This window comes from Ctenopharyngodon idella, chromosome 4 (assembly GCF_019924925.1).
Source record: "Ctenopharyngodon idella isolate HZGC_01 chromosome 4, HZGC01, whole genome shotgun sequence".
NCBI lineage: Eukaryota > Metazoa > Chordata > Actinopteri > Cypriniformes > Xenocyprididae > Ctenopharyngodon > Ctenopharyngodon idella.
In genome coordinates this window covers 2,447,567-2,460,304 of record NC_067223.1, presented here as the reverse complement: position 1 = coordinate 2,460,304, position 12,738 = coordinate 2,447,567, and the positions used below count along the sequence as shown (strand labels likewise).

The following is a 12,738-nucleotide window of genomic DNA, read 5'->3' as shown; positions in this document are numbered from 1 at the left end:
AAAACTGGTCAATATGAATTTGCTGAACATATTGCCTTTCACAATAGGGCAATAAAATTCACATACATTCAAATATGGCGCATAAAGATGTATTGTCTTTTTTTTTTTTTAAGTTCAACATCTCCAGTCCCCATTCACTTTCATTGTAGCCAGAACAAAGTAATTCCAAGCAAAATGTCTTCTTTTGTGTTCCACGGAAGAAAGAAAAACATACTAGTTTATAACAACCCAGTATTTTTCATCTAAGCCTTTAGTATGAAAAGCAACCATGCATTGTTCCTATTGATTATTATGGCTATGACCATAGACAGTTGTAGCCTAAACCAAAAACAGATTAAGATATGATAAATGAACTTTTATATATTAAAGATTTATTGCATCAGAATATTTATTGCATCAAACGAAGAATGCAATATGAGGCGCATCCCAGTTTTACTGTGCTCATCCGTTCATGCGTATAAAAGAGCACATTTTCTTTTTGTTTTCCCCTCGCGTGTCCCCAGGGGAAGGGGGTCTCGAGCTGCAGCTCTACAGAGCACGTGCAGGAACTAGGTCATGGGAAACACTCATGCTTAATGCGTATATATACACACAAATGATGGGGAAGAAGAGGATTTTGTGCCTCACATTCTGTAGCACATGACCACATAAAATAAAAAGATCTGGGAATATGCAGCCTGAATTAGGAACCATTAAAAAGTGCATAGCCTAGCAGTTTATGCCTTTAAATTGTCCATGGTATTTAGATAACAACATATTCAGCCAAAAGCTTTCAGAACAAAACAAAAATCCATAATGGGCCATGGTTGTCCTTAAAGACCAAGTGCAATGAATGATTTCAGCTGTCATTAAAAAGCTGTTGCGTAGAATTAAAGTGCTATAACCAGCCAAAAATGGCCAAATTAAACCCGAAGAAAATAGTTTTAGCAAATTGTGATAAACAAAACATGTGTTGTGGTCTGTTATGACCCGTAGCCAACAACGTGCTATTTGCATGTGTTCAAGGGTGGTGTTTGTGCATGCAAGGATGCACAATCAATATATCCTTCTTACTGTAACATTCATGAGAAAATAGAAGACAAAACTAACCCTAGAGCCAGATCCTTGGAGACAGTTTATGATTTCTGTAATGATTTTACACAAATTATTATAATACGCAAGCCGGTGGGGTCATCTTTCTCTCTAAGAAACACTTGTTAATACCGCCTCCAGCTTGGACAGTCAAGCAGAGGTGACTCATAAAATAATAAATAAATAAATAAATAAAGTAGGTAATATACAATACATAATGACATTATTCCGAGTCAATATATGTAGGCCTAAAACCACAAACACAAAATAATAGTACTTATACTGCTCGCTGACCTTAAATATCAATTTGTGCATCAATTACATACCAAAAAAAAAAAAAAAAAAAAAGATAAAGAAATTCAATTTTGGGGAAAAAAAGAAAAAGAAATGCATTGTGAGTTCTGGACAGGTTTATAAACAGTTCGCCGTTCGCACACAATGTGATATCTACTACCTTGAGCAAATATACCATTACATAATGGATTGTGCAATAAAGAAGCAATTTACGAATGCCTGGCATTGCTGTTCCGCATGTTATGGAGATGATGAATTCACTAAATGGGCTTCTATTTGGAGAGAAATTCAGCAGTAAACCCAAAGCTTAGAGGAAAGAAATAGGGGTGAACATAAAGGAAAGGCTGTACTGTAGACTGCAAACGCACAATGCTAACAAAGATTTGTGTATGCACAGCTGTATGATGCAAAATAGACATTTATAAAGCATATTTCTGCTTAAAAAGGTACATTTCTATACCATGCTAGTCTATGCATCAAGCATTTTTCAAATAAACTCCTTTTCTTCAAAACCAAGCCCTCCAAAGACATGGCAGCCAACACAATGTACTGACTTGAGAGCTAAACGTTTACGCAACTAACTATAGAAAACCTGCTCACAAGTAAACAGCACATAGTACACTTTGTTTACTAGTCTTGTGAGTTTTAAGAACCTAAAACCCAGCAGCTTTTAGGGGCAAATGCAGAGCCAATTTTTCCATTCCGGAACCGACTTTTCTGCAGTGGAAACACATTGAACAGTTCTATATCGGGCTCTGGCACCCTGTACATGGAAAAGGGACAACAGGGATAGGAGTGATTTCTCAGGACATCCATTTTACTGATATCTGGCAGGTAGTAGGGACAATTTACGTGTGGTATTAGGCAGCTTAAGCAGCTCGGAACATTAACTCATGCCACAGACCTTCATGTCGCCCCCTGAACATCCTTCAATCTTTCCGGCTTCCTCTTCTGTGTCCTTCTCTTGGGGTTAAGAAGTCTGATGAAAGCACTTAAGGGCTGATATAATTCTCTCTCACAGAAGATAATGGAATTTAGCCACAAGACGTCTTTCATTTGGGTTTCTTTCTTTCTCGCTGTCTCTCTCCGTCTCTCTCACTCTCTCAGGTCAAAGGTTTCCCTGTTCTTCCTCCTGCGGTTGTTATTGTTACCCTTTTACCTCTTTCTGTTCTTTTGTTGTCATTTTTTGTTCTTCTTTTCCTCACCTCTTCCCCAGGGGTTTCGGGGTTATAGCCTGAATATTTTCTCTTGCCGTCAACCTGTTTACTGCATTACCGTTGCCTTGCATTACTGTGAGTAGAGACTGTGCCAGCGGTTATTTTAATGACCATAGACCGTTGCAAACACACGCATCAAGCGGCAATATGGATAACCTGCATTTTTTCGCTAAAACTACTCAGGAAGCAAGGCGAACAAATTCCTGGACCAACATCCTTGTTTACAGTTCATGTCAAGTTTAGGCTTACAACAAGGTTTCGGGCTTCTACACCATTCATATTCACTTATCATTTCCCTCTGATTTTTGGGATAAGTTCATATGGGTCACATTTCGGGCAGCCTCTGTCTGACGAAGTCACATATAGCTTCATATATATGATGGTTAAAATATTGTGTAGTTTATCTTGTCTTTTATGATTCATATCATGGTGCATTACATTGATAACCTCTAGCAAATATTTTATTATTTTTGTATAAAGGCCCAGGGCTGAGCTCCCAGTGTCCTCGCATCGTAATTACGCCCCTCTTCTGCCTCATTTTCTTGGGGTCCTTGTTCTTTGTATTCTCTCTCTCTCTCCTGGTATCACACCTTCTCTCTCTCTCTCTACGCCTCTCCCTCTTGGGTCTGGACCCAGCTGGCCTATAACATGTATTGATTGACCACGTAGGAGGAGAGCAAGGAGACAAGAGAGAAAGAGAGAGGGAGAGAAAAGCAGGCCCGGCAGGCTGCAATGCACGGAGACAAAAATAGTACACCAGGAGTTCAAACCGCACAGAGAAGGATAGAGAGAGAGAGAGAGAGAGAGAGAGAGAGAGAGAAAGGAGTGGGGGCAGGGAAGGTAGTTAGATGAAGGGGATAAGACGAAGGAGAACATGCTAAAGATGGCAGATATGGGGCAGGAAAAAAGAATCCATGTATTAGCGGTGGTCTTAAAAAAACGAGGAAGCATAGCTGCCACAAAAGGAGGTTCTTGTGGGCACTCTTCGGAAACTTAAAACGGCAAATGCTCTTCTTCTCCATCGCTGGTCTCAACTGTATTTTTGTAGGGCGGAGTTTTACAATAAAGGGGTGTGTCTAATTGAACAACTAAGCCTGGCGTAACTTCCAGAACTGCTAACATCGCTTACAGCACCTTTAAAGACAAACGACTCAAAATGGTAGAAGTCAGCATAGCCTGATTGTAAAAATGTGCCTCTACCTACATTTTTGAAAAATTTCAAATACAATTCACTGCAATTTCTAGCTGAAATAAAAACTAGAGGCAGCAACAACTTTCTTCCCCCCTTTTCACACAACTTATGATCTCAAAACAAATTTACCATAGCGCATTATTTGTAAACTTCTACATTTTGACGTGCATCACATATGGCGCTTTTCCATTGCACAATACAGTTCGGTACGGCTCACTTTTTGTCACTTTTCTGCTGCATGGGTACGGAACAATACGGCTTGCTTAAATAGTACAACCTCAGTGGAGGTTCCAAGTGTGCCGTACCAATACTAAATGTGACGTGTAAACACTGCAGATCACTTATTGGTCAGAGAAAATCGTCACTACCAGCGTCATTGGATTTGAAACACGAGACACCAAACCCGCTAAATTTAAATAGTCAGTAACAGCCACCGTAGTATCATTTGTTCGCGAAATAACTTGCTTTAAATGACCGTCGCACACAACTTGAAAAAGAAATGGCTGTATCGTGGGCAGTAGATGAGGTGGTCAGTAGACGGATCCACAGAGGTAGAGGGGGCGCAACTATACGATCAGTCTAAAATCCCACCCACTTTGGAGCAGTACTAAACCACAGTGAAAAAGCAAACCGAAAGTAAAGCGAGCCGTGCCGTACCGAGCCGAGCTGAGCCGAGCCGAGTAGTACCACGCAGTGGAAAAGCACCAATATAGATCACTCGGTAGCTATAAAACTTATAGTTCACATTTTTAATTCTTTTTAGATGAGCCATATTTGAAGTATGCAGTATACACTGTAAAAAGTAATACGCTCTAGCTACTCAATAAAATTGTGGCAACAGATTACAAGCAATATTATTAATTAAATTCAACATATAAGATTTGAGTTAGAATGAATCAAATTAACTCCTTAAAAGTCAACCATTTAAAATGTGTAAAATTAGCAAACACCATTACAAAAACCACAAACTGACATAAAAAGCAAAGAGTCAAACTGCCCAACTTAATGAAACACTGAATACCATAATGATGACCAAACATTTTCAATAAAATCAACATCAAAATCTAAACCTCTGTTAATTCTTGTGTTTCTCTTTCATTCAGTGATTCTGCTTGTTATCATCAGGTGTTTTCAATGTTGGCAATAAAAAATAAAAAGTTCTTAATTCATCGTAATTCGTCTGTCTGTTATTCAGATATTTTGTTTAAATTTTACTTCAATTTTACTCAATTTAAATTGTTGTCATTTAAGGTATTAATTTGATTAATTCTAACTCAATTCTATTTGTTGAATTTAATTAATAATATTGCTTGTAATCTGTTGCCAAAATTTTGCAGCGTAGATATAGTGTATTACTTTTTACAGTGTATGTACACCACATATTAGTTGAATTCATGCAGCAAACTGCGCAGTGCTTGACAAGCGTAAACAACTATTCTGCAGTCCTGCTTACTGACAGAAATGTAGATATATTGCGGTATAACAAAATCTCAAATTTTGATGCATTTCTATTGTTGCACAATATATACGTCAGCCCTAGCATTAGCCGTGTATTTACATCCATGGACATACGGGCTGCCAGCGGTCTGTCAGAAGAGTCTGTTTGGGCTCATGAATATTTGATTAACTCATGGATTATGTAAAGCAGTGAGCGTGCTCATTTGGGTGAGAGCACACACATACATAAGCATACTCTCAGTTACGGTCTGTTTCATACTATAGATATTTTGCCTCAGGTCATATAGTTCTCAGATAAGCATACACAGGCATATACACACATGAACTAATGAATTTGTCATTTGATTGTCTCTAAAGCTGCCTTTTCACTATCTCAGACCGGAAGTCATTCATTTCCAATGAAGAATAGAACAGGAACTGCTTGAGGTTGTAGACTGGATGGAATGAATTCTAATTAAAAGCACAACGTCAGAATTACCACTCTATACTCTTCCTATAAAACTGTCCAAAATAATCAGTTTATAACTATTAGCTACATGATAATTACATTGATTAGACCTTGAAGACCTAATATTCTTTTCTTTTGTCTTTTGCTTTTATTTTATCATGGTGAATAGGGTAACGGCTTATTCACGGCCAATTTCAAAGTTTTGTGCGATTGCCACTAAGGGACAAACTGCAACAGCCATACGCAATGTCGGTGATATTACATGGTAAGATGGCTTAAGGCCTTTGAGTTCTTTTCAGTGAATCAGTTGATTCAGTTCACAAAATATGTCTGAATGATTTGTTAATGAATTGGACTAATCCAGTTATCAATTTTAACTCGGTGTCTCAATGATTTGGACGCAATGGTTAAAAGCTTAACAAAGGGGAAGATTATCAGTGAACAATGATATGAATTTTGGTCTGTTCATCACATAAAACTATTGTTTGGATTGTTTGGATATTATATACATATAGTGCACAATTGTTTTAGATTCTGTAATGAAGCTTGAAAGCCATTGTGTTCAATGAAAGACGAAGCCTTTTTGCATTGGTACGATATTATGGTGAGAGTCAACTATCCATTTGAACTGTCAACATGTTTCTAACTACCTATCTGAATAATAACACATGTGGTTTAACGAAACATTTAACTGTAACTCTATCACCCCCTTGAGTATTGTGGTTTGCTAAAGAGTGCATATGTGTAAGCCTGTCACTGTAATCTGGGATCACTAGCCTGCCTAATCTTCTACATTAACTCGACCCCCGTTGTTTACATTATCACCATGCCAACCAGCAGCAATGCTGACATCACAGGGCATCAACGGCATATCCTATATATGCTATATTGCATTCCAGCCTAGACTCCCCTAATATTCATTTCACATGCTTCTCTGTTCTGTCATATTTATCTAGAGCAAAATCTGCCTCCTAAATCATAAAACCGCTCAACATTCAAACTAAAGGCCCATTTCTGCCTCCTGCTATCCCAGAATGCCAACCATGGAGTGATTGTTGCCCAGTGCAGTGAACCTTACTGGTTTAATTGAACAGGTCTTGGGTAGCAAAATTGGAGTTTAAATAAATTTGCCATTTCTCTCCAAGTCCAACATTCATTAAAGAGCCTTTTTCTCCTTTCCTTTCTCTATCCATCTCGCCCCATTCCTTTGTTTCAACATCCCTCCCCCCGTTTCCCTCATTAAAGCAGGACCCTGAGAGTGCTGGTCACTGCTTCTCATTTATTTTCATTTGAAACTCGCGCAGCTTCGCTGAGCCATAGCTCGACGGCGGGCACCTAGGGACAGGTCATTCTCCTACAACACAAAACCACCCATTTCTGCAACATACTCGCACACATATCCCAGAATGCACAGTGACAGCAGCCTGTCGCCACAGCCACACACAGACACAACCGCCATCGCCTTGTTTTACCACAACGAAAGGCTTTCCAAGCCACTAATTGCTGAGTACAAACTCTACTTTTTGTAGCGGAAAGTCGGCAGTGCTGTACGAGTGGTTTTAGGAAGAAAGTGTAAGCTTTTATGACAGTCTGTTAAGAACTGACCTTGTGTTATCCGTGATTGCTTAACCCTTTAATTTCCTGTAAGAAACACATTTAGCCTTAGTTAAAGCATTTAAGTGAAGTGACGTGTAGCCAAGTATGGTGTCCTATACTTTGAATTTGTGCTCTGCATTGCACACACACACAGCAGTGAGTATTGAACACACACACGCGTCATGAACACACACCTAGAGCAGTGGGCAGCCATTTTTGCTGTGGCACCTGGGGAGTGATTGGGGGTTAGGTGCCTTGTTCAAGGGCACCTCAGTTGTGGGTAATGAGAGTGGAAGAAAGCACTGTTCATTCACTCCCCCTACTTACATTTCCTGCTGATACCGAGGCTCGAACCCACGACCTTCAGGTGGAAAGTCCAACTCTCAAACCATTAGTCCACAAGTTCAAAAAAACACTCATACAAGCTGCACTTGATAATCTAGTGAGCTGCCTACCAACACAACATCATAAATGAACATTTAAACATGAGTATGATGACTAAAAATGCTGTCTAGTCAGGCAGCTCATCAGGTTTTTATCCAAAAATGATGTCTAGGCTGGCAGTTTATCAGGTTTTGAGACTGTGATGTCGAAAATTGATGTCTAGGTAGGCAGCCCACTAGGTTTTGAAACATAAATAGCACCAAAAAAAGGTTTCAGATATATTCAAAATCAGTAATATTACACCTTACTATCAATCGTAAATAAAGTCATTGAATTTCTAAACATCATTACAGTACATTCGGCATCAGACGGATTGAAGTTGAAACACAGCGGCATAAATCGATGGGAGTCCTCAGCGAACGAAGCATTACATCAACAGCCAGAGGCACACGCAATAGATTTATTTACAGTCCCAGCATGTATGGTTTTCCCATGAATGTGGCCCTTCGTGTAGCTCCATAAATCATTTTTGCATCAAATAACGATAAACGTTCTCAAGACCACAGATTCAGTCCTAGTCGCATTGGTGTACATTTGTTAACATTTGGTCGTATTTCTTTAATGAGTGTGCATATACACACACTTGTGTGTGATGGTTATGAACTTGTATAGCACGGTTCCATTTGACATTTCTTTACTGGAGGAGGTTGAGTTATAGCCAAGGTATGTGTGTACGTGTTACACCAGAAGACCTGACCGCAGTCATTGGAGAGATTCATGTTCCTCGGGGGCTATTTTAAAAGCCATTGAGCACAAGTACAATGAATGAGTAAAAGGCCATAAATCTACTCTTTAAACCAACATGGCCGCCTCTCTGGCCCAACTAATGCCCTCACACCCCATTACACTTCGCACATTAAAAGCCCGCGTTATTAACTGCCCATAACCCCGGGATAAAAACCAACCCGACACGGCCTGATTAGCACCCTTCTTCAGTTTTAAAAAAATGGCCAGAGAGTCAGACACAGAGAGGAGAAGAGAATATAGAAAGCAAGCCACAATGTGAGTGACAGCCTCATTGTTGGGGCGTCCCATTGTTGGGAATGCTTTCAACGCTACCCTTCTTCTACCTCTCCACCGAATGCCCCCCTCCATCCCTCTTCAGACTCCCCCCCACCCTTTTAAATCCAATCGTCAGAGAGGCGTGCAAACAAAAGCAGACATCTTTCTAGCGGCGGGACGGGGCTTAACCCCTCCTGCTCATCCCTCTCTTTGTTTAATGCGATTATTACATCCAAACAAACTCAGAATTTAGATCCTCGCAAGTGTGTTTGCACACTTAAATGTATGCATATATACTTACACACTTTACAGGTGCATTATTACAGATTAGGAACGCTTGTATGGAAATGCGACCGCAATAAGTGCAAAAACAAGACTGCAATAAGTAAGGACAGTGATTTGCATGCACATTTTTATTATAAAGAATTTGATGTCTCTTTCTGTCGCACTGTTTCCCTTGCACACACACGCGCATTATCCTGCGTGCATGTACACGCATCTCTAAACACTTCTCTATAGCTGTATCAACTCTTCAGTTTTTAAAGAGGCTTCAAACGAACCGTATAGGGAAGAGAAACAAGAGAGGGGAACATTGCAAGCTGTGCATTTTTACGGTTGGCAAGACGAGTGCAGGCGGTACAGCACAGACAGGGTCCCGCAATTTGACAAAAACACAACTGCATGCACACACAGCTCAAACGGCCTACAATCGGCATGTCAACGAACCACGCCAATAAAACTGCAGGCTGCCGTCAACTAAACATTCCTGAAACGGCTTGCCGCATGCCTGCAGCTATGAGCGGCAAACCTTTCGAAGCTAGCCAGATCTGTATGTGTATGTGCATGCATGTCTTTGTGTTCTGTCCAGGGACAGCTTTACCTCAGCAGCAGTTCTTCTGTGCTCCTCATGGAGACAGCGCTGTTCGCGGTGGATGGGTATCGCATGCTGTCCACACACACACTCGGCACAAAGCCCAGCTCAGACGAGTGCTCCAACATCGCCGTTACTCCGAATGCAAGCATGCACTACACACGCACACGATCCTTGTGCTTTCAGTTGTGGCGGGTGTACGCTGGCCCTTTCTCTGGCATCTGAATCCTCTCTCTCTCTCGCAGTAACACTCCCACCCATCCACCCTCACCGGCTCCCTCCTCCTTCCCCTTGTCCCTCCTCCCGTCTGATTCACTGGGCTGTGATAACCCTTTCTGACAGCTCATGTTGTTTTTGGGCCAGAGCTAGTGCTGTTAGCCTGGTGCTGGCTAGCATTGAGAAGCCTGCTGTTGTCCAGGATGCCCAACACCCCTGAGGACAGCTCGTATCTTGTATCCATTTGAGAATAAGAACTAAAGAAGCACTGTTTGAACACTTAAAAAAAGCCAAGATTCTATATCTGGTACTACAATTTCATCAATCTCAAGAACATTCACCTTTGTCCTAATTTTATTTATGTCAACATAAGCAAAAGATGAAAAACTGCAGAGATGGGATGCAAGAACATGTCTTCTGTGATTGACTCCAAGCACGTTAAAATAGGAACTTTAATGGTAAAGATCCGATAGCTAAGTAAAATAAACAAGTGGACATTAAAGCAGTGTTTCTTAATTCCAGTCCTCGGGACCTACTTCCCAGATTGTTTTAAATGTGTCCCTATTTAACGCACTAACAAGCTGATGAGTTGAATCAGGTGTTTTAATTAGTGAGACATCTAAAACATTCTGGAAGTTGGGCACCCGGACTGGAATTGAGAAACACTTGCTTAAAAAATAACTTTGCCAACGTTTAACCAGCTTTGTATTTCTGTCAGGACCACTATCGTCAAAGATGATTGACAATTGCATAGAGTTTGGATTGGCGGTATTGTTCTGGGCAAGAACTTGCTGCGCATCCATGCAGCCTAGCATGGATAAGAGCAGGGAAAGCAGCGATAACCCCCCTTAGGGTAAACAGAACTGAACCAACATAAATGTATTGCAGATATTATTAATGTTCAATAATTTAATGTACAACATTATTCAAGAAATTAGTCTGATTCAAAGGGGAATCAGAAGGCCAAATCCTGACTGGATGAGAGGAGGAGCTGGGGATGGAGGAGGGTAATTAGTTTCTGAGAAACGCAATAGCAGCTGATAATACTGAAGGAGCTTATATATGAATGCTGTGATAGGCATCATACTCCTATAGGCAGACGTGAGTCACCTGAGAGTAAGCTGATGTGAGCTTGCCTGACGTGACCTGCCAGAACTAACGCTACCCTTGATTGTTGAGACTGTCCTCCTCCAAAAAACGACTCTATATGTCGTTTTTTCAAGCACCTTATTACGACCTATATTTAAGTTTTAAAGTCATGCGCCCTCTAGCTGGCATTAAAATAATAACAGTGTCGTGTTACATCTGTCGTCATGAAATGACGTATGACCGTCGTTACCAATCAAAATGCGTGTTCATTTAAATGCAATGTGTGGACTTTTTAGACGGTCCCTTACCCACCATTTGTCCTATTTTCATTTAGCAAAACTCATTTTTTTATTAATAACGACTACACCTACCCCAACCCTAAACCTACCCTTAGTGATTTATAGTACGTATACACTTTATGAGCACATGCGATCCCTGGGATCGAACCCACAATCGCATTATCACATGATTGCATATTGTTGTATAATACAATGCTCCACCAATTGAGCTATGCGAAACCCGAACTATGACGCAGATAAAAGGGTACAATGCATTAAAAAATGAAAGTGTCCTGTTGTCAATAGGGGTGCAACTTTAGTTAACACTCCTATGGGTCGTATTTCATGCAGTAAAATGAAAGTGTCCTATTGTCAATAGGGGCACAACTTTAGTAAACGCTCCTATGGGTCGTATTTCAGGGAAGTGACAAACGACCTATATGGGCATATTGTTTGAAGGACATGTTGTGATTGTTATAATGTTGGTAGTATATGTAAATGGACAATGTGTACTCTTTCTCTATGTTACCTACACTCTGCCAGATAACGCAAAAAACAGGGCCTGGGTAATGTGGAGAAAGAGTACACATTGTTCAAAGTTGTCCTTTAACAAAAAAATCATCATTGTAAGAAAGTAATGGTACTATGTTAAAACTTTGAAAGGGTTATTTAGTAAAATGAACTTGTCTTAATTTGGTCTGAGCAGTTTTTCCCATTTAGCGCACCAAGTTTTGAGACATGATTCCAGGTTAGGTTATACATCAGCGCTACTCATGCTGCTTTTTTATTTTTCTGGAGACAACACCAGAGGCTTTTTGAGGACCATTGTTTTGATAAATTAGTTCTGCGGTGGGAAAGCAGAAAATCACCAGGGACGTGGATTAGTTTAAACGAGGGTTCTGAGTGTGAGTGTTGTATGTGCAATTCTAAGAAGCCCATTTTTCCTCCCAATGGGAACATTTTGTTAAATAGTCACACTCATCTGAAAATAACCTCTTGTCATTGCTCTTTCTTTTCACCATCTGTTCCTACCCCTCCATCTCTCTCTCATTCTCTCCATTTCAGAAAAAAACTTATTTACCTCCTCTCTCTTTAAATGTCTCCTCCTTTCACAAGTTTCTCACTCTCTCTCCCTCTTCCAAATGTCTTCCAGATCTGCCTGTTTAAAAATGCATTGTGTTTATTACGGCTTATGAAAGTTTAATTGCGAGAAAAACACATCAGAGGATCAAGGGCACCGATTCATTAAAGGACAAAATTTTGTGTTGCACCTTGCACACTTGGCTACGATTATTCATAACACTTGCAATAATTGCCAAAGTAATTTGTTTACCAAACACCTGCGATCCTAAGGTGCCCCATTAATGTCCTATAACTGTACCTACTGCAATAGATACAGATCCCATCACTTCAAAAAAGATGTTTTCCTTCAATGCTGATCTGCATTATAGTGACCACAGTGATTTCGATTACAGATGTCATGCAGATAAAATTGGTTAGAGGCATAAAACAACCAGTTCCAAATGTCTCTCTGCTCCATCTGCCATCTCCTTTTCTTTCTC

At 40.3% G+C, this 12,738-nt stretch overlaps 1 protein-coding gene across 30 annotated transcripts in view; it reads right to left on the bottom strand.

The window, feature by feature from the left end:
* The window catches only part of celf2 (cugbp, Elav-like family member 2), a 156,984-nt gene that overhangs the window by 88,221 nt on the left and 56,025 nt on the right, over window positions 1–12,738 (bottom strand). For 8 of the 30 annotated variants that reach the window (XM_051891336.1, XM_051891338.1, XM_051891350.1 and 5 more), the window contains exon 1: window positions 9,603–9,813. The exons of 1 other annotated variant lie outside the window; for it this stretch is intronic. In XM_051891336.1, coding sequence (XP_051747296.1) covers window positions 9,603–9,745 — 143 coding nt within the window. In that variant the 5' untranslated portion in view covers window positions 9,746–9,813. Of the gene's footprint in view, window positions 1–9,602; window positions 9,818–12,738 lie in introns of those variants that run through there. 21 more of the 30 variants (XM_051891346.1, XM_051891347.1, XM_051891360.1 and 18 more) reach the window with 6 other exon arrangements.